This window comes from Spea bombifrons, chromosome 5, assembly GCF_027358695.1.
Source record: "Spea bombifrons isolate aSpeBom1 chromosome 5, aSpeBom1.2.pri, whole genome shotgun sequence".
NCBI lineage: Eukaryota > Metazoa > Chordata > Amphibia > Anura > Pelobatidae > Spea > Spea bombifrons.
Genome location: NC_071091.1, coordinates 17,385,338 through 17,408,975, shown reverse-complemented (window position 1 = coordinate 17,408,975; position 23,638 = coordinate 17,385,338). Strand labels below are relative to the sequence as shown.

Below are 23,638 nucleotides of genomic sequence, written 5' to 3'. Positions count from 1 at the left end.
TTCAATGCATTACTGTTTATTTTGCTTACCTTAAGCTTAAGGTTATGCAAAGTTTACAGACACAGACGTAAGCAAAGATGTAAGCAGTGCTGACAACTACTGAAGGTTTGTATTATGACACCTTTTTATTATTTAAAAAACAACCGTTTGCACATATGAAGGACATAATAATCTTAGATTTTTCTACTGTAAATACCATAAATATAAAATGTAATGCTATTAGACAGCACTAAGTTGCCAATAGATGTTTTTATCTTTTTGAGGTGTAAAGCTTTATATGTTTTTTTCTATTCTTTAGAACTTGGCTTGGTATAAACACTCGGGGATGTTAGTCTCACATGTCAAGTTATAATATATGACTGATGCAGAACACGTAAACAGGCAGGACAATTGTTACCTCTACTCCAAAACTTTTTCACTTAAAATCATTATGATTGAGAGTGTGCAAATATATTTAAGTGTTTGATCCAAGTTTGTCAATTCACAGTCAACTATTTTTCAGAGTTATTTTCTCTAATAGCGCATACATAAAATGATGGTTATTGTTGTCATTATACACTAAATGCTAATATAGTATTAAAATAAGAAACATTTTTTAGGCAAAGTAGAAGTCATGACACTGAGAGATTTAGGGAGAGGTATATTTTAGATAGCATACCAATATCATGTGTTATTACCTGCAGGTCAAAATGAATCTATGCCTTTACTAAAAAATGCAACATTTTATTGCACGCACATTAGCATAAAATTATCATACTGTAGAAGCTCCATATTTCTGTTACATAGTGAATAGGAAATCCTATCATATACAACATCTGTGCACTGTTTACATTGTAGATGATTGCTAAATAGAACTTTAAAATGTCTTCTTTCCCCCAAATTGACTCCTGATAGAAGATAATGACAATTTTCCAAAGGAGTCAGCTTGACATCAAGAGAGTGTGAAACACACAGAATTACCACTTCTAGAGCTCTTTGGATTACTCGATCTGTTCTTTTTAGAAGCATAGAATATAATTATCAATGAAAGCTGGCCAGATACTTCACACACCTTACAATATTGTTTAGTACATTTTCTGTTAAAAGTAAAACTACCTTATGGTCACTTGCTTGTTTTTATGTACTCATTGCCTAGTCTTCTGGAATACACATTCAGACAAAAGCAAAAAACAAATGAGTGGTCATTTCACGGTTTGCCCAGTGTCTGTTATGCAGCACATGTTGTCCAGATCTAAACCGCTTTTGGACATCTTAATAATTCACTGTTGTAAAAATCTAGCTTTAAAACACTAGACAAAAAAGAAAGGCTGGAAGACCACCTTTAGAAGACTAAAGGATAATGTATCTAGCCTACCAATGAAAGTTATAGAATATGAAATGTTAAGCAAAGTAGTTACAACATTGTAACGTGTATACACTAAATGTACGGCAAGAATTAATTGACAACTTCTTGCTAGTCCATTTGGTGTAAAGAGAGACAGTATTAGCAAGGTCGTGGCAGGACAAATGGTGCAAACACCAAGGACCCAGAAATTTCATATGGTTGCATAATGACTGCCCAATGTGTCCAATATTTTTCATCCAACTGTATGATAACCAAGGTACCATGGATATAATCTGAATGTTAAATCATGTTCACTTCACAATCACTTGGTTTACAACCACACCACTGATATTATCATGGGCCCTACTGGTGACAGATAGAAGCTCTTCTCTACTTATTCTGCTCTCACTAAAAACCTACCTGTTCAGAGAACACTTGCAAACCTGCATTTTGAAAGAAAACATTTGTTCTCCCCATCTTTTAGGTCTCTGTGTCACTGGGGAGAGGGTGCTGAGAATAAGGAAGGGAAACAAAGCTATACTGAGATAGAAGGAAAGTGAGGGCAGGGGGTTCTGGGACAAAGAGAATAGAATTAAGAAAGAAGGAAAAAAGGTGTAAACAGTGAAAGAAGATGCTGCTGACTAATAATAAGAGACTTGTGCAGCCCAATAAATATTTTAAACAGCTATGAATATTATATATTTTAATTTCCAGTTGTAATTTTATTTTCAGAATAAGCCTTACAAAATATGTAAGTTTATGAATCTACTGAAATTTAGTTTTTGTCTCTGTTTGCAGTCAAACAGGAAAATAGACACTAGGTTCATGACATGTTCTCCTTTAGGCAAATATATATATATAAATAAGCACAAATTAGATTTGTAAGACCATCAATGTCCAAGTACTTAAGGAGAAGGAAACTATAGCAGAATAAAACTGTAATTAAATCTCACAGACATAAACATTATAACAGGTTTATTTCAGGTTCTGCCAACAATCAAATGTTTGTTATTTTTGCAAAGAAATCCCACACTAAACTTAATGTCAATATTCAAGAAATATGGATTGAAAATGAATTGTATTGGTTTGCTGATGAAAAAGGCAGTTCTCTTTCTTTGTGATTTGAATGCACATTAGCAGACTTTTGCAGACTCTCTCTCTAATGTGCCTGTGAATGATCTTATTTTTCTTCTTTTTTTCTCCAAGGCATGGTGGATGTTTATTCCTTGTTCTTCCCTAACTATGCCGTGTTGTGTGGGTTGCACCACAACAAGGAGAGAACATCCACAACAACCTAGAATGGATTTTAATGGGAATGCTTTCCTGTCATTGATGTGCTACTTTAAGAAGGCAAGCATGGTGCAAACAGATGCACGTAGCTTCGGATCTTCTGGGTACATGGGCTTTATTTCCAGATAAATAATGCATATTAAATTACAGAGTACTTTATTGTGCACTCTTCATTGCTGGTGGCGTATGGGACATTAGGCTGTTCTTTTAAATAGCTCTGAAAGTAAAAATAGGAAAACCAAGACTTTGTTCGGAGTACACAAAATATTTGGTTGCTCCATACATATGTACATACACCGATCGCCCATAACATTATGACCACCTGGCTAATATTGTGTAGGTCCCCCTACACAATGACATAAAAAAATGAACTAGTTTCTCCCACATTCTATATACATTTAGTTTCTTCGAAACATTTCTAGAGTTTGTATTATCTATATATTTTTTAATTATTTGAATTTTCTTAACCAAAAATTGCCAATGTTAAGTTAAATCAATAATATCATGTTGCAGTGTGCACTTAACGAGATCTACCCAAGCACAACTTTTCATGAGGACCTAGAGACTTTAAGGGAAGGGTATGTGTAAAACAGATGAATGTGGTAATAATAATCAAAAGAAAAGGATATACAAGCAACTTATTATTATTTTTTTTACCAATATATAACAAATATATGTACAAATATAACCAAAAGCGTGTTACTGTTTGCAGATAACAATACCTACCTTGGTTGTCCACAGTTTCACTGTCCAGTCAAATGATGAGGTGAGGAAGAGATGGGAAAAGTCAATCGGGCCAACAGCATTGTGACAGTTAAGTCCTGTGACAGGGCCCTGGTGACCTTCAAATACCTCACTGATCCCGGCTTTGCTGAAAGACATTACAAGCACATTGATAATTAACAGTTTTTTTTATAGCGACATTTTTCTGAACGCTAGAGCCCCATTATTACTATTTTTACTCAATGTGGTGTCAAACTTCCCAGGGTAGGCTACCCAGAGCTCGCCCTTCCCTGGAAGAAAGGCTTTGTAAGACTAACTCCCCGTAGGAGCAGGGCTAACCCCAGACGGCATTTAGTGGGTGACAGGGACGTGGGTAGGAAGCGGGCCAGGCCGAATGCCGCTCCTCTGTCAGGAAACTGATCTGCAGACTATGGGTAAATCTGCAGACTTGCCAGGTATTCATATTGTGTGATGCAAGGACGCTTTGTAACTTATACACATACTGTTGATCTACACCTCAATCCTGCATTCCCAATAAGAACACAGTGTTATCTAATATGGTATAATTTATGAAATATCTAAAAATAAATATTCTATTCATTATGGTTAATGTACTTTAGTGTTTTCATTGAAGAGTCAGAACTTTCTCTATTTCTCTAAATGGATGGACTGGAAATTTATAGGTATTGATCTTGCATTTGAACAACATAATATGGAGAGTGTGGTAGTTAAGTGGAACAGACTCCCAGGAGACGTGGTAGATGGTAATACAGTAAAGCAATGTAAACATTCATGTGGTAAGACATGACAAGGACTGATTAAGGTTAGAGTCCTTACATGTAAAAATGGGCAGATTAGATGAGCCAAATTTACTGTAAAATTGTATGTTTCTATGTTTCCATGTTTCATATGCTCTTATTATATGTGCCCATACGTGTAAGCAATTTATATACCTTCCATGACGACAAGCAGTGTAAATAGTTCCTTCTTCGCTTCCCACTACAAAATTGTTGACATCCCCCGTTGGAAAAGCCATCCCAGTAACTGCTACAGGTTTCGATTTGTTGTAAACAAGTTCCATACTTTCCTATAATAAACAAAAACAAAAAGTTAGGCTGGGCATCGGTAGGTTGTTAACCATATGTGCATGTGTAACATCTCGGAGGATTTTTACTTAAATCTTAAGACAGCCTGGGGACCAGCACGTTTAATACAATTTCTATTGAAAGATTGCCCAGCTTACTCAGTGTGAATTCACCAAGCACTCATTAGGTTATTAGGCAGTCCTGAGTTCCGCCATATTCTAGCTAAATATAGCTCACTGGTTAGTGAATAACCCTGTTGGTCATTTTACCGACATGGTAGCACATCCCCTGGAGCTGTTTTCTTTCACATCACAACAATTAAATTAATCTACTAGGTTTTTCCAAAAACACATTGTGGTTTGTCAAAGAACACTAGGGACTTCTATTCTTCTAATGTGCCCAAGAGATGAAAATTGTATAACTTATTGCACAATTTATAAGTTATGAGTAAGCGAAGAACCACATTATCATTTCCCTGGGTGATACAAAACAGTTTGCATGTTCAGACAATGCCAGTAATAGCTTCTGATCGTTCTTGTCTTCTGAGGTGGTGTATATTTTATAGTTAATGCCACCAGGAGCCTTCCACCTAAACCTGCTGTCTGCTTATCCCTGCATCCAAGAAATAGTGACCCTGAGCGCAGTTATCAGTTGAACTATTTGAATAAACATTTTTTTGTGTTAAATTAATATTCATGTATTTTTGACGAACTCAATAAAGAGTATTGTTTATTCTTTTGTTTTTGTTGTTGTTGTTTTTTTAATCTTCCCTTTCTCATATTTCAAGCCGTAATTTATTATATTTTCTATTTGGAATAATATTACAAAATTCTCACATGTAGCAATGTAGCATAGTTACAAATACAGTGAATGTAAAGACAAAGTAACATAATTACATACGTTATACATTATTCTCATTAGTCACTTAATTATTTACAAAATCAATGGCCATAAGTCATACAGAACACTACACAAAGTGCATTGTTTAACACATTTTACAATAAAGTGACAGGTTTTACATTATTTAAACAACTGATGTTTAAGGTCTCTCCAACAAAAGGCGCGTTAAACATTTTTATTATTTTTTTCCCTTTTTATTTTACTTTGCCTTTGGAGTCAGATTGAATAATTGCATATTTTGCGGCGCAGTAAATGGACACTTGCTTCCGAGAACTGTGTGTGCAGCAAGTTAAATGTTCCTGGTCGTATCCATTTATTTGGTTGAGTGACAGGTGTGGGCCATTATTGTATTACACAGAATGTAAAATGTGTACCCACCTGTGGAGCTGAGAGCATATCCAGGTTCCAGGAGCACAATTTTCCATCCGTGGAAACTGTAATGAGGTTGTGAGCATTCTGGGTCCCCACTACATTTACGCAGTAGATTGGGTGCTGAGAACATAAAGAAATGATCATTTCAAAACCCTAGAATAACATTAATGGTCCTACGTCATCCTCAGATTGGTTTGTGTAGCAAGCTAATGTAAGAGAAACTCCTGCTACACCTTCTGTATAGAGGTCTTGCTAGGTTTTGCCATTTGCCAGCTTTGTACAAGCGTGACATGTCACTTGATACTGCAGGTAGTCAGTATTGGACATTTGACTTGAAAATATGGAATAAAACACACAAATATATCTATCAGCCTATAAATAGATATTTGGCACTCCAGTTTTCTTGCTATAGTAAACATAAAGTACAGTAAAGCAAAATAAAAAAAAGATAATGTCAATGAAATGCCATGTCTAAAAACCAACGGAATATGACAGTATTATTTAAATCAAGAAATGATGATATTGTGGAAAATAACAACTTTTGCATTTATAAGTGAAGTTAATCTAATGTATTTTTGTTCTCCCTTTAAGTCATTTTGCTGACCATTTTAAGATAATAACATTAAAGTTACTTTTTATCTGTTACCATTATTTTTTACTCATTTACAATACTTTTAGAGAGTAAAAACTGCATACCCCCCAATATTTTAGGGGTCCAAATAATGAGACCTGTGTTATGAGGTGTGGGAAGAGGTGGGGTGGAACCAAAGACATAGCCATCTGTTCGACTTACTGTAAGGACCACCTCACATCGCTCAGCTTCTAAGAGGTGGCCACGTACATGTATTGATGTTACAGGTCTCTGGGATGGCTACGGGAGATCAGAAGATATGTCCAACTGACCCATGATCCCCAATGCCCTTAAAAGCAGGAACTGTCCTGAATGTTGCGAGGTGTAACTGCGTACACACATACATTTATTTTGTTGATGATATTGCAGATGATACATTTTGATCCTGGTCTCTATACTTGGTAGTAAATACCCTAGCAAAATATGTAGAATAGTCTGAGATGCACAGTGCTTCTCTAAAATGGAAAGTAAGGATTCTGTTACCTAACAAGCCTAATTATTAGTGTATGATTAACCCGTAAGCAACTTTTCAACTTCAAACTCATGGGTTTCAGTTGCCTCTGGACAGACATATGATGGTTGGGGATAATGAGAGATGTCTGACGTGAATCAGAGGAAAATTTGCAGTTTGACTACACCCAAGCTAGAGCGTTGACATGCCCAGCATCTGCAGATGATCACATCTGTGGGTCTTCATCATCTGCTACTATTTAGTTATCACTAATGCCCCTATGGCAGGTTGTGTACCTTTTTAATTAAAATAACAACAACAATAATAATATTAAGTCAAAATAATTAGGTGTCAATTAAAAAAACAGAATAGCTGAATGCACATCCGTTACTAGATCCGTTACTAGATCAAGCCCTTCAAATATATCTTAGATAATATGAGAGACCATAATTCTTTCCCTTCCCCGAAAAAAGTCCTACCTGGAATGTCTGAAGTGCAATGGCTGCACAGTTAAAAAAATAAGATACAGGCATTTATGTGTTAACATCATATTAATTACCAATCCCTTTCCCCAAAAATGGCCACTATTCAAGGTGAGAAATGTCCGCCTAAAGAGCTTCCACCCTAAGAAGTTTCATATTTCTTGACACCAAAGCATTTAACTTTTAACTTTGGTAAACTTGAGGATAACTTGTAGTTATGGTTTTAGCATTAAACAGTAACTAAACGCAAGGCAACTGGGGCCCCCCAAAAAGAACCCCATTGATTTAAGCACATTCTGTATATACATATATATATATATATGCAAATATACAAGTATTCTTGTTGCGCATGTCGCTATCTTACGGTGTGAGCAGCTGCGGATAGTGGTGTTCTCTGGATCGGGGTTCTCCTGTGGCTGCGATTGTCCCACAAGACTATCTGCCCCGAGTATGTTCCACCAATGACAAGGTTTGGATGAAAACGCGCAAAACAGACAGACATGACCGAGGACTGAAAAAAATAAAGAAAAAAACATATTATATAATATAACTAATTATGTATGAATCATTTAAACATTTAAAATACGGTATATGTTCAGTCATGTACAAAATCATCTAAGCCTTCTCATCTTTCCTGATTTCCAATTATAAAAATATCCCAAACATTTTAAAGACACAAACAAAGCAGGCTATGATTCATGTTTTTTTTTTTATTAATACTTTTTTATTTTCCATAATAGTGTCCTCTGATAAATTTACAATATGATGATATACAACATACAGAGATATGAATTGAAATAACAAAAAGAAGGAAAATAAAGAAAATGTACACTATACATCAAACATAAAAAAAATGTATAGGTGCTAACGGTGCTGTCATTTGCAATAAGCTATATAGTACCAATCATCGCATAGATGGATAAAAAAGGATAACTTTGTGGCGGCAACAAATCATATATGAAAACAGCGGAATGTATAGCAATAACCATCTAGAATAGCCGTGACCAAATAAAATCGCTGAGATGTACAGAACATTCCAAGAGGAATCAGGGACACACCAGTACATATATGTCAGAAGAATGAAATGCAAAGATGTAATATAAAAACAAAACAAAAACAAAAACGGAACATGTATATAAATTTGGCTGTGTGGTGTAAAAAAAAAAAAAAAAAACAAGAAATAAAAAGAAAGAAGTGCTATGTGGGTAGAATATAAAAGCTCCTATTGTCTCCTCCCAACGGTCCAAATCTCCTCTCCATCCTATAATTCCAGGCATGTCATTAAGCTCTCCACTTCCAAAGGACATTAAGTGAACTAAAGATATGACTCCAAAGATGTCAAGCGGTGCGGGGTAAAGGACTCGAGATAAGCAAGCCACACTGAAACCTCCAGGCTACCTCAACACTCAGCATCTTATGTTTTATGTTTTAACAATAAAGGAATATTATGGTAGAGGAAATGCATTATCAAATTAAATTTAATTAGTATTCTGTACTACAAAAAATGATTTAAAAAAAACATTACAAAAAAAAGGACTTTTTATTTCTGCATAATATAATGTTTTCAGACAGCTGAATATAAGCCATTTCATGTTTTGTTATCTTGTCCCAAGCTACCAAGCATTTTTTGGTAGATTTTTGTATCATGCTGTCTGTGGTAAATACTAGAATGGCTCAGTCCTAATCGCCCTGCCGGAAAATCTGACTGATTAAAGTGTATGAAGGAAAGGAAGTCATTAGAACTGCCAAAAGCAATTAGCTCACTGTGGTGTTTAAGCAAAGAAAGTCACCCAAAATACTCCATGTCTGACAACAATGTCGGCTCCAGGTGTGCACATAAAGAGTGTTTATTGGAGCAAAATGAAAGAGAATAGAGTTTTTTTTTGTTGTTTTTTTTTATCACGGCTAGCCTATATTATATCATATTGTTATATTATATTACTCTATATAGCACTGAATTTTAAGTTCAGGTAGATTGATTTGAGTAAAGCTTTGTTGTTTAATGAAAGGGTTAAGACTAACTCAATAGAAAACCTTTTTTGAAAATGTAAAATTTCGTTTTCTGTCCTCTCTCCCCAAGGGCACTTCCCAATGACAAGGTTCGATTAAAAAACTATTAAATAAAATGCATGCAAACAATAACTACAGATCAATAATCTGTCCTGTACCATGCATTCCTGTCTCCTATATGCCTGACTATTGCATGTTTGTATCTCATACAGCTAAGGAATACTAAAAATATAATTGACTGTGTAATAGTATCTGAAACCTTATACTCTGTACACATACATAGCTGGATAGACAACAATGATAGCAAGACATAAAACCTTAGTGGCTTCAATACTTCAGACATATAGATATACTGTGATTTCTGTATGTCCACACCTTCTCCCAAATATAACTATTAGCTTATGCTAAGAATACCAGAAAAGTTACCAAAGCATTGCAGCTAAAGGTTTAAGAAAACATTGTAGTTCTTGGATCTAGTAGTTCTAGAAGTAGTTCTTGGATCTGATTCCCACTGTAGTCTTTAAAGGGTCAATAACCTTTATAAACTGAATTAAATTGTATCACATTGTTGTAACATGCATTTTAGAGAAAGCTGGTACACAGAGAAGAAAAAAGGCGACACGTTTGAAATGAAAGCTTCAAAATTCGACCTTCGTAAGACTAAACATGATCACTCTCTCATAGATGCACACATTTCAAAATGGTGGTGGGCTCCAGCTTCCAGATACAAAAACATGTTCAAGTGATATATCAAGCTAGCATTGAAATTCTATGCAGTGACAACCCTTCCAACGTAATGAAGATACAGATTCCCCACTGACAGGACCATCCATATGAAAGCCCTTTCAAATAACCCTATCCGTCATGCAACAGAGAACCAGGGTGTGATCAGTGTCTAAAAACAGGTATTTTGCCCAACGGTTACACTTCACATCTCGGTATTGGATTGGCTATCCCTGTGGAAGTCTTCACCTTTCATGGAATTCTTGGTATTGAGTATGAGTTGTGTCTGTAAAGTAGATGACCTATTTTGTGGACATAAAATAATCATTCCAAAAGTTTGGTTTTGTAACCTACACTGTACTGATTTGCACAAAAATGGCCAGTCCTTAAGTGGTAAAACAGAGGCATTCATTTAAGAAGAAAGGAAGCAATGTCAACTTCTCTAGTTTCGGGCCTTGTGAAATATTGTGGGTTCCTTAGAATTCTCCGCAAACCACATTAAAGTTTATCATCCAGCTCTGCCACATGGCTGCTTTATAGCCAAAACTTGGATTGCTTCACTTATAACTTCAAACCAACAATCTCTTGATATGCGGCCACAAATTACATTTATTTTATTGAAAAAATACTGAGCGCAGTTTTTGCTTAATGTCTTCCTTCTGTTTATAACCATATATTTTGTGAATACATTTGCAGACATGAGACTCTTATTATACTTATTTATTCATTTCAAGTAGCATCCACTTAATGACCCAAAAATTGGAATGTGTTAAAAAATAAAATCATAATCACCTCAGAAAATTGTATAAATTTAAAACATTTCCATCAATTGTTATATTACTAGTATTAGATTGAAAATATTTTTTCAAAAATATTGTACTATTTCCGTTTTTTTAAAAAAGGTTTTGCCTGACACCCTGACTCCTTATCATATTGCTAGGGATAAACAATAGGATGTCCCTGTCTTAATCACCCAGCTGGACATTCTGAGTAATGAAAGGGTGAGAGGTAGTGTGGTGGTTGTATCAATGGAGGTTCTAGCAGCTAAGATGGTTGGCTTCTCTGAAGAAGTGAGTTTTGAGATGTTTCTTGAATGTTGGGAGGGAGGATGAAAGCTGAAGGTTCCTTGGGAGAAGATTCCAGAGATATGGGGCAGCTCGAGTGAAATCTTGTAGACGGGAAAAGGAAGAGGTGATAAGTGAGGAGGAGAGCCCATGGGAAGAACGTAGGGAATGATGATGTTGACTCTTGTGTCATGTTATCTTAATTCTCCTGGATTTCCTTAAAACATATAAAAAAAACCTTCCCTTTAAGATTTCTGCAGATGGCAAGAGGCTCAATTCAACTAATTGTTTTGTATCTCAAAATATATCAATGCACTACAACCTGGCCAAAAGCGGCTGGGGCTACACATTTTCCCTTCCCCTTCGTGTCCGACAAACCCAAAGGATAGTTTTCTCCACTTCTGAATGATGTTCCACTGTACTGTATTTTTGTTGTATTCATCTATTTAATTTTGGTTACAAAAGTCTCTGTATTGTATACGGAATAAAATCCACGGTAACTTTTTTTTAAAGGTATATTTATGTTGCTTGTTTACTAATATTTTCTTTAATTACGAAGCCAAAACTTTCTGTAATTTTTCCACAAGAACCGTAGGATTCTAGTTATTAAACCCATATAAAGTATCCACCATTTTTTGGTCCATTCATTATTATACTTTTTCTTTTTTGCCGGCTTGAATTGTAAAAATCAAGTAAAACATCTAGGCGCAGACGGATAATACAGGAATGAATGGAGAGCTCAACAGGATAATGTAACTCGAGACCCTCCATATGGTCTCATAATGAATCCTTGCCTGCTGGGACCACCCTTCTGTTATGAACTGTTTGGAGTAGTGTAACATGAATACTAGCTCGGTGGTGTTTGCTCCATCCCAGCTGGGAATTCCAAATTAAAGATCTCTACTTAGTCTTCACAGATTTGCTTTTGTACCAAGAATACAACAGCATTCACTTTAATACACCTTAAAGGATTCGCATAAAAGTCCAAATTTGCTATTGTTGGGACAACACTGTTGATATCATTGATCAAAGGGAACCCAATGAGTCCAACTTGTAGTAATGCTGTGTTAAGAGATATCTCATTTCAATTTCCTATACAACAAAGGTTTAAGGGGAGAATAGCATCAGAGTGTTTGTTCTACTAAAATAACTATGGATCCAGGGATTACAGTATGCTGGCTGGTATATGCTAAACCACCCACAATATATTTTTTTCCATTTATCATTTTTAGTTTGTGTTTGTTTGTGGAAAGCAGAAGGCCATGAAATTAAGTTTATGTATACTGAACATTAAAAAAAAATCAAATTGTGACGATATATTATTGACGCAATGGGTTACTAAAAGAGAAATGGGAAAGGTATGCATTCCAAAATTTTGTTCTGGCAAATATTTCAGAATATAAATCGAACGTCTAACAGGATTTGAATAGAATGATTTCCTATTCTCTATCACAGTAATATACTACAGTTCAGTTGGGATGGATTGTCTAGAGCTTAAGAAAGGAAATAGCCATCAAAATTAGGTGCCCATCCATAAATATTACTCCACTTTTTCGGGAGATGTAAATTATACAATATTGTTAACATGATGCTTTCTTTTTTATAATTTGAAGCATATTTCCTTGGCAGAGCAGAATTTCTCCCAAAATCTATCCACCCATCTACTGTGGTTAGTTTCTTCATTCCATAACATTACCTACCTTAACCACTTCCAAGCCTGTGAAAGGGCACACCACTATCCAATGTATTAAAAAGATTTTTAGAGAGGAGGTCACCCGAGAGAAGTTTCCATTTCATTCTACGGAACCTTTTTTTTTTTAAAGCTGGGGCAGCATTTCTGCACCTCTCTCCTTCCAATGGGACTGGAAGGCCATGGAGAAGCAGAAGAAGAAAGAAGACTTTTTGGAGCAGCGGAAGAAAAAAGAAGAATGTATAGATCCGATTTTTGTCCAGCCCGAAATGGAAAAAATGGGTTGTTTAAAAGAATGGACCAGAAACTAAGCTAAAAATCTGTCCGAATTGTCTTTTGTCCATTTGCACAAGCTTACCATGTTCTACAGTGTAAAACTAATGAGAAACAATAACATTTATTAGGCCAACATAAAAAAAAGATATTTAGTCAAAAAGCTTTTGGGACCTTAGAGGCCTCCTTTTCAGAGATTCAAGATCTTTTTTTTTTCTATGTTAAATAGAGGTAAATAAAAGGTATCAACCTCAACTGAAGACACCATATGAATGTGGACCAGTATGGCTATATGTATTTCCCTTACGAAGAAGAATACTTTTAATACAAATTATGATATTTTATTTCAGAACATAATTCCTTTTAAAAGTGATAAAATAAAAATAAGTATAATTCTTTAATTAGCATTAAAATGTTTAACCTTGCTATCATACTTGATTGTAAACTACCAATTATAAAGGAATCTGATTGGATAGCGAGGAGATGTATATAACTTAATTTACAAAATTACTACCATTTAGCTGAGAAAGTCTGAACACCAAACAGAAAACTCTGGACCTGAATTATTTCTCTTTTATAAAACGAGACATGAGTGTTAAGGCTGAATATAAAGAAAAACATTATTTCATCGGCATAAAAAATGTCTATCCCGGCTAACAGCCAACATTAGCCGTCTAAGACATGCAACATCTTGTTTAAATTTAACATGTTTAACTTTCAGATTAATAACTGAAATCAAAGATTTAAATGATTGCCAAAAGTTTGGGAATATCTGCATTTTCGTAGACATCTCAGATTTTAACCATGATAAATTACAGCATTCCAATTCATGGCTGCGGTGTTTCTTTTTGCACATTCTATCAATTGTATGTGGCGCACATGAATTTCTGAATCACACTAAAGCAAAGCATTGGCATGGAAACCGGTTTGTGGATTTGTTTAAAGTGAGGTTATTCCGTTAAAATGTGTGTGTAATGTGCTGTCATTTATGTTATTCCTGTTTTATTTTCTCTGTAAGGAGTCCCATAATGTCACCTCGAGTCAGTTCAAAGTGATATTTAGAGAACGTATTAAATTATTTTGTATCATTTACCAGGCTTGTATTATTAGATATAAAATGCAATTTTGTAGAAACAACCATGTGCAGCTACTCAATGGATTACTTACTCTATGAGGGGCTGTGACAAATTGCTACTCAACTTTAGGCAATGAAAGGTGATGTGTCCCTTTAAAGCACAAAGTGCCGAGATATAACATCATATCCTGGTGCTCAGCAGTGAAGATAATTGCTGCAGAGAGGGCCAGACCTAGGGCATCGCCCAAGGTAAATGCCCCATTACAGATAAGGAGGCATTCCACAAGGACTCCAAGACAGAACAGGGAGTACATGTTTTAGCCGGCTCTGGCTTTTTATATCATATAGAGAATTCAAGAATTTAATCATCTGAATGATTATCCCGCTTTCTTCTTTCAGTTGGAATAATATTATCATCTCTTTAGAAAGAATGAAAATACTATAATAAAAGAACGTTACCCTGCAGAATTCTTAGTATAAGATTTCCCCCAAGATTCTATTGGTGAGGTTTGCAAATTCTATATAAATATTTTATCATAGCTGTGTTATTCATTCTATCACGGTTGCTTTAATAAGCTGTCAGTGTACTGTTCTCTTCAGTGGTATTTATAGGGTTAAAATACACCCCCCAAGTCTATTTTTTTGTGTGTGTTTTTGGAACCTGATTTAAATAGGAAAGAGAGCATGACACACGAGCAAGAGGCAGGGTGTGGAAGCCACTTGAAAATACATTTAGGATAGAAAGGAAACATTTCGTGGTATACAAAACACATGGGTTTTTGGTTTTAACCAACATTTTCCATAGACTTTTTCTAAATATGAACATAGAAAAAAAAAAGAAAATACTAGCCGCATCAAGGTTCACAGGCTATTTTATTTCTCATGGAGGAGCTGTACTACAACAGACGTAGAACTGCATTTTAATTTATAGTATCTATTGTTTTTTGTTTGATTTTGTATTATCTGTTAAGTCCGTAATATGTTAATCAAAATAGAAACAACACTGGTGGAAAGAAATGCATGCGAGTGCAATCGATGGCCGCATGCTACGTTTTTATATTAATGTAAAGTACGGCCAGGGATATCCAGCCGGGAATTTGCTTGGTATGCCAAATGGCCAATATGGGCTTGGATCAGGTGAGCTTGGAGCAATGCAGGCCAGCAGCCCATTGAGCATTTGCCAGAGGACCAGTCCAGGCCTTGTGGATGGTAAGTAGGAATGGCTTGACAAATTTAGAACAATGCTCTATCTATGAATTATCTATGTATTGTCTGCAGCACTTTTTATTTCCTTTTTTCTTAGGATGTGGAGTGAATGGCTGGAGCCTTTCTACCTAGCAGACTCTTGGTACTACATAACCAGGCTAAAAGTTCTATACTTTCTAGAAATTGAGAAATTCCAAGCCATCAGACTAGTAACGGAAATACAGTATTATTTACAGTTTCTCTTTGTAACTTTTTTATTATTATTATGTTCAAAGAGTAAAACTGAGAATGCTGTTCATAGAACAAATAGCTTAGCTATTTTCATGGCACAATCATATAGAAAAAATATATAAAGACTATAAAATTGTATAAAATTGTAAAATAAACTTTAAGTAAATTGAAATATCCAACAAGCTTTCCAAAAAAACAACAATTACATTTAAATAATTTGTTGACTTCCACAGGGGTGCAAATGATTGCAGGGACCAGTAACACCGAATCCAAATCAACAAAATGAAAAAAAAACAAAACAGACTTTTGTATTGTCCAGAATCAGTATCCTTGTCATTCCTTTTATAACACTGAGAAAAGGACTTTATACAGAAATTATCATAAAACATAAGTCTCTTAATTTAGTAATTTAGGATAGGTTTCATGGGAACCATGTCTTTCCAGCGTATTCAAGTGCATAACATGTTAACATGATTTCTAGTACGACCAAATGCCCTAACTCTTCCTAGAAATAATTGTTTAATTAAATCAAATTTTGCCTCATTCCTATTTTCTTCTAGGAACACTGAATTGTTATAAAACACAAAGCAGGCACTGATTGATTGTTGCTATATACACAAAAAAAAGTATATGTTGGCGTTTTTTTTTTCTTTGTTGATTTAATAATCAGACAAAAGAATAAAGCAGTCCTACAAATGTTTATTAGCTAAACATGCTACAGAGCACAATAAATGTTTTGTCTAAGTGGAACAGCACCATTAAAATGACATTAGCCAAAACTAATGTCTTCAGGTAAAGGGTACCTGTAAATTTTCTGTGCGCATCGTTAAGAAACAACCTCTTCAATTGTAGACTTTAACGTCTTTATAGAACCAATGGATTATATATAAGCATACATGAGAGATACAACCATGTTTCTTACTGCACCTGGCAATACTATACTGTTCTTCAAGCCAATTTCAGATAAATGAGGTAAATTAATGGAAAAATTAATGGAAAAGATCCCTTTGATGTGGATATTATTATTGAAACCAGGCAACCCGCTAAAAAAATCTAAGGTCAGATAGCAGTGAAGCAATACAATGCTTTGCTTATCTCACTGGTGTTGAAAGAAGAGTTCCTCCTTTTTATATGTCATTATTAAAAGCCAGCAGGGACGTTAATAAAAAAAGTATCTGTGACAAAGAATTCAACTTAAAGTAAAGGAAATTTGCATTTCCCAGTCTTCCAATATGGATATTCTCTGGGCATGCCCCACGACATTTACTTTACCGAGAAGGTGGTAGATAAACGGAACATGTATGGGATAGGAATACATCTATAATGAATCTAAGACGATAGCAAGGACTGATTCAGGTCTGAGTCTTTATATTAGGAAAGCTGAGCAGACTAGATGGGCCAAATAATGCATAATTGAAGAAGTGAGATTGCTTCACTCATTATATAATACATTGCACAGGGTAAGCGCAGCTGTAAGCTTGCCTGTGTTGTATCTTGATAACGAATAGTGAAGTGAGGCAGTTGAAGCCAGAACCGTCTTGAAAACTCTCCTGACTACTCTCCCTTCAGTGAATAAAGCCCCCAATGACTACATTAAGCCTCAGGATGCAATCTGGTTCTCATGCTTGCAAGCTATTAGAATCAGAGAGTCAAAAAGTGTCCACCTGAGGACACCTGAGTCCGTGTGGTCCTTATGGGACATTTACGCACTGATACTCTGGGTTTAATGCATTCTTAGGATTGTTTTCTAGAGATCAATAGAATAAGGCACATTCAGTGCTATCAGGCAATCACAGAGATACAAAATACCAGGAAAAGGCTACATACTCCACTAAGTTATCTCTAAATAAAAATGTTCAAGGAGTACGATAAACACAGTGTTCTTATAGCAAGAAGGTCCCTAAACACTCAAGAATTCCTTGCATGATGACACATAAAGGAAAGGGTATAACAATATTTCTTCAACTTCACTTCCATAAGTACATTATTGAAAACTACCAAAGGGAGACAGTAATAATTCCATTAATTTTCCATATTTGTCTAAATATGAAAAGACAGAATAGGCAAAATTCTAAAAACATCTCTACCTGGAAATACATTTCCTATCAGATGAAGCTTATGAGAATACATCCATGACAGTTGCTGTGTTTACAGCATCATCGAGCCAGTTATATGACAATTTTCAAAGGGGCAGCAACGGCTGTGACATGAGATAGGCAAGCGATGTTTGACAGCGTTCCTTTAATGGGATGATTTATAATGCAGCAAGGCAAAATGTCTTTTACAGTGACAGAAATTTACACTTTTAGCAAGTCATAACGGTAAGATTCGACAGCATTAGCAGAAAAATGACAAGGGCGCCACTCTGCTTATCCTGTAAAAAGCAGATGGGTAGATCCATAACTGTGATGTGGTTTATTTTTTTGGATTTAAAGGACAGTTAGATTTCACATGCGCTAACAGTCTTCCTAGTTTTTGAAATACAATAAAATGTAATCACTACATAATGTACAGTGCTGTTTTGTCATAAAAAAAGATTCCAAAAATATCAATAGTGTTCAGAAATACAAACAAAAAAAATAAAGTATATGTCTATATCCATCTAAATATATATCTTTAATTCTTTTTTTTTTTATATTATCTATATTTCTTCCATAGCTGTTCATTTTGCTTGTATTAAGCCTTTTATTGCTGGACTTCTTTCCATCTTTCTTTTATGTTTTCCTTTTTTTTATTTTATTTTTTTACAGAAAGCTTTTTCTCTGAAAAAGCATTCAAAACGCTGTAAAAGAATTACATTAGCGCAGATGCCAACAGGGAAATAGGATCAACCACGTATGGTGCAGCTTGCAATTATCCAGAGAGTGGAGTCACCTGCTGATGTGGTGCAAAGACTGTTGTATCTAAAAACATCAGCTCCTGTATTAATCTGTGTGAACCTAACTAAATGGATCAGTTTATGGAATAAATATATACATTTCCTTTACTGGAATAAACTTTTAGCATATTTGCTGGAGCTACATGCAATGTCGTTATGGCATTCTGCAGCTGTTGGCCTCATGGATGATGCCATAAATAGGGGACAATTACAAACCTATGGTGAGTGCGTGTTGTCCTACAGGGAATCCATAAAAGTGGAGTAACTTCTGACACACAAATGTGGAAGCTACAAACCGGTGAGCTTTAAGAATTATGTTCTATTCACTGGATATTACTTGGGCAGGAACGCAGAATTGCAAAACCCCACGAACATACAATTTTAAATGAAATGTTTTTAGAGAAGGTTAAAAAGATCCTACAATGCAACTTCTCGTATATGTCACTTTCTAGCTGTAAATCGGTTAAAGTAATTTATATCCCACCCCTCTCCCCTCTATTATTTTTCCCTTTCTCCTTTATTCTTTCTCTTTTCTTGCTATTCTCACTTTCATCTCCTCTCATTCCACCTTTCCCTTACCTCCATCTTTTCTCTTGTTCCTCTCCTTTTCTTTCTATCTCCTCTCCTTTCTCTTTTATATCCTCTCCTCTTTATTCTTCTTTTCTATTGTCTCCCCTCTCTTCTCACACATCTTTAATCTCTTATAGAGATGTGGGCGGCCAGTTGATAGTACTGGTACTGCACAGGCCTTCTACTGGGACTCGGTTCAACAAAGAGACCGAAAAATGTTCTTCAGATAAGCAAGAAGTGGTATTTCCATCCCAGATTTCTAGTTTTGAATAGCCTCATGCATTTTTTTATATCTCGAAATAAGATTGTGCTAGGAACTTTACACAACTCAAGTATATAAAACAAAATGTCTTACTTGACAATGAAATATATATTCTGGAGTGGTTTTCTTAAATTTCATATTCCAGACTAATGCAACTCCATCAGGTTCATGGGGGGCATCTTCATTATTGTTGTAAGATGCAACCATCAGCTCTGGGTACTAAAAATACAAACAAAGAAACATCAAAGATGAGCAATTATCAAATTAAATTGATTCTGCACCAATGACTGTTAACATGAATTTAGCTGTAACTGTACCATGTGGCCTACCAAGTTCTCTGTTTATACGTACAGGTACATTGAGGGAAAAAAAAAGATTTTTACAATTTCTATCAAATCTTGCTAGTACATAGCATAGGATACTGGTATGGACACTGATATTATTATGTGACTGACCCTGCCTGTCATTCTAATGTATGTTACTTACATAGCTGCCAACAATACCCAATTCCCCCAGGTCAGTCACAAAAAGTATCTCACTTCTGGCATAAGACGCGTTAATGTTGGTAAGTGCGAACATGATCAGTTAGCATAATGCTTAAAAACTAGACAAATTCTAGTCCAATACTTGCTACTAATTATAGTCATACAAAGGAAGTTATTCATTCTCAGAAGACCTTGGGGCTGTGACCAGCACAACAAAACTGAAAGAAAAAGGAATAAAAAAAGTGTTTTTCAAGTTAAATGCACAACACAAGTACAGTAAAAAGGCATAATTATGTAGAACAAAACGGTGCTACTGGAAGATAATGGCTGTCTCAATGGAGGCTTATCAGTCTCCTAGGTAATATGCAAAAGAAAAAAAAAACACAATTTGGTGCTCTCTACAAAGAAAATTGCATTGGAAGCATACACAACATCATAGACACACTCAAGGTGCGTATTTGTTTTGCATTAATTCTGAGCAAATATAGTAAGAAAGAATATTATTATGGATATTATCCAATAAAGGGAAAAAAAATCCGCCTTTAAAATAAAGGCGTGCGCTTGGTTGCAAAGTTGCTTTTCATCTGGCATACAGGGCTAAATCTTGATTAAAACTTTTATTGCCTACCTGAAGAGACCAGTCAAGGCAAGTGACCACGCGATGTTTGGACCAATGCTCGTCATAGAACTGCCGATTAAATGACAAGTTGGCTCCGGCTTGAATGTCCCTTTAGAGAGTAAAGGTAGCATTACCGACCTGTATTAGGAAGTCTCAACAAAGACTTTCTAAATCCCACTAAACACACACAAAGATGAAATTTATTTGGAAAATTATTTTTTATGAAATAAAAAAAACATTTAAAAATGCTACTAGTAAGCGTTACTAGACATTCACAAGAGATTATCATTGGCATTTTAGTGTACTTTTGGCACCCAGTGGAGGGGGATACCAAAAACATACTATAGTTTGCCAAAATTGCTCGCCTGTGGTACCCCATGGCCTCGCCAGTGCTCAGGACTTTTGGAAGACACAACAGAGGTTTCCGCAGGAAGACACGGCTTCTAGTAAACTGAGAAACACAGTATCCCACATACAAGGTTCTAGATGACATGCTTTAGGAAGCTGAATCACAGACTTAAGACTTGACCATGGCAAATACACTTAAGTGCATATCGTATATATATTTACATGTGCATAGCTGCCAACAGCTAGCATATTCCATATAGCTGGACCTATGTTCCAGCTGCCAGCTGTCCCTGCGAGCGTTCCCGCTGAGAACTGTATATGCACTTCTCAAGTAAGACAGGGCAGGTATCCTATGGGCAGTTTCAGTACATGCTGCATTAGACTGGAATAACGTACTGTTATATGCAATTTTATATTGCTTTTTAGAATACATAAATTACTGAGCTCACTATTAATCCTCCTAACAAGTCATTTCAATGCGCTGTAATGTTAAGCTTAAAAATAAAAAGTATAACAATTCAGAACAGCTTGGCAGAGGCTTATTGGAATCAAGGCTTATCAGTTATCAATCTTTTTTTCAGAATATTTATCTGCAACAATGATTTACTTACCATAACATTTAAATAACCCCACTGAATATAATTAAAAGTTAAATGCATGAGCACTGTAGCACTACCCAGGCAATTATCATAGACCTTCATATTAATTAAGTGTCAGTTGGGTGATGCACATAAAGCCAACCCTCTTTCTTTCCACGTCTCATCAGGTGCCTTTACATGCTAGGTGGGCTTGTGCACTTTGGCCAAAATATACTATATCCCATAGTAGACTCTTGTTTATTTAACACACATATTTGGCGGTTTGGATTTGAACACTGGTAATTTATTCTTCCATTTTAAATTGGTCTGTCCCTAAAGTTATTCAACATGAGTGAACTATGAATAAATAAATAAAATCACGCCTATATCAATCTTTACCCGCTGAGTTTGAGCAAATGCTATAATTTTAGTTTTTATTTTCTAGAAAGGCACATTCTTCCCTGTTTATAATCATTTTGTGGATATAATGCATTAAAAAAAATTGCGGTAAAACTGTTAAAAAAGTAATTTGTGTTTTGTACTTTTAGATATTAGGTATCTTACATTTGGACTCGTTTTGTCTCTGCATATAGAGGTGAAACAGGTTTATTTATCGTTAATTTAGGTATGGCACAGTGTTAAATTTTGCTAAAAATTTCACAAATGACTACTTTAGCATCTCACAATGTACTGTACTAAATTTTAATATTACAAACCATTTATCATGGAATATACAAACCCAAACAGATTTAAACAGTGACAATTAAAACAGTGACACCGGGTCTTCATTGGTCTTAGCTTTCAATTAAACACCTGGCTGTTCTACTAGTAGAATGTATAAATATGCTGTAGTTCCATTAAAATTTCCAAAAATCAAATTGCATAAATAATGTAAATAAGCAAAATTATAAAACAAAAATATTTTAAATAATTCCTGGTAAATATATATATTTTATTTTCAAAACTCTCCACTGGATTTATTTAAATAATCACAGTTTGAATAATGTATTCCTTGTAAGAAACATGACATCGAGTTGGTTATTTATAAAGGGATATTAGCTTACAAAAATAATTTTGTTGTTTATAATACCTACAGGATTTACAGGGGAATCATTTCAGTCAAAACGCAAGCAAATTTCTCACACATACTCCAAACATCTCCCTCCTGTCCCCTCGCAGCAACAATACAAAGGCTTGTATGCGGTTTGCAAATTGTATGCTTAAAACAGCTAAATTTGGCCAGCAATATTTTGGGCAAGGGCCTTCCTACAATTTCCCTGACAGCATGCAATTATTTCTGGTGGTTATGTGTTATAAGACATGCTGCTCAATATTTAGCAATGGCAGTAGGTTATAAGACACTAGAAGTGTGGAAGGTTCCTGTAACTGATAATACACAAGCTTATTGTAGAACGCTGCAAAATCAGTCACATCCACATAAACAATTTATTTTTTTAATTTCTCAGTATCTAGACCTGGGAACTTCAAGGTATCACCCGGAGTCTCTGGGTGAAGTGTTGCTACCCTTATCCTCCAGCTGAGTTTCCTCTTCCACAGAACAAGGGAGTGGTGTTTGTCCCCACCCCCTACCGCCTACTCCCAGCCCATTTAAGGCTGTCTTAGGCTATCCCTCCCTCCAGGCATGACTAGTCCCGCTTCCATATATGGCTCGCTCCGCCCACTGGGACAGCAATTCAGAACATTAAGTGGTTCTAATTCCATATAGCCATGTATGTACAATAAGTGTCCCCCAGTTACATAAGATCATAAAATTCCCTTGTCATGTCCCTTCAATATGATCATAGGCACAGATAAAGGACACATTTATCGTTAACATGCATATAAAGAAATATATAATTTTAATTTGCACTTTTGGGATAATGTAGTTGTGAGGCTTATAATACCACATTTTTTTGTTTAACTGTATTAACTAATTTGCAAATGTATTATGCTTATGTACATATATTCACATGCACATAAACCCACACGTACACACATATACATCTAATTATACACGTATACATATAGGACTGTGATTTATAAAGAGAAACAGAACACTATTGAAGCTTTTGTTGTTATGATTAGCACAGAGCATGTGATGTCTAATATGCCACATGAGAAGAAAATGGGAAATCCCAAATGTGTCTGGACCATATATTGTATCTTTTCTAATTAACAAAACTGTCTTGGTGGTTTGTTAATTTAACAGTATAATGTATTAATTGGCTGTTAACATGTTTCTAATGTTGAGGCCTCCAGCTTTTCCTACTGAATACAGGGGTAGGCAGCAACATTATTTGTGAAGGACCTTTGAATAAGTGTTTTATAAGCAACAATGACTTCTACAAGACTTGTCATGGACACTAGT

At 35.4% G+C, this 23,638-nt stretch overlaps 1 protein-coding gene across 4 annotated transcripts in view; it reads right to left on the bottom strand.

The window, feature by feature from the left end:
• The window catches only part of DYNC1I1 (dynein cytoplasmic 1 intermediate chain 1), a 144,863-nt gene that overhangs the window by 49,820 nt on the left and 71,405 nt on the right, over positions 1–23,638 (bottom strand). For all 4 annotated transcript variants that reach the window (XM_053468406.1, XM_053468407.1, XM_053468409.1 and 1 more), the window contains 6 exons: positions 20,354–20,453; positions 19,334–19,459; positions 7,623–7,769; positions 5,701–5,814; positions 4,291–4,424; positions 3,341–3,485 (listed from right to left, as the gene is read on the bottom strand). In XM_053468406.1, the coding sequence (XP_053324381.1) occupies positions 3,341–3,485; positions 4,291–4,424; positions 5,701–5,814; positions 7,623–7,769; positions 19,334–19,459; positions 20,354–20,453 (766 nt within the window). The remainder of the gene's footprint in view (positions 1–3,340; positions 3,486–4,290; positions 4,425–5,700; positions 5,815–7,622; positions 7,770–19,333; positions 19,460–20,353; positions 20,454–23,638) is intronic.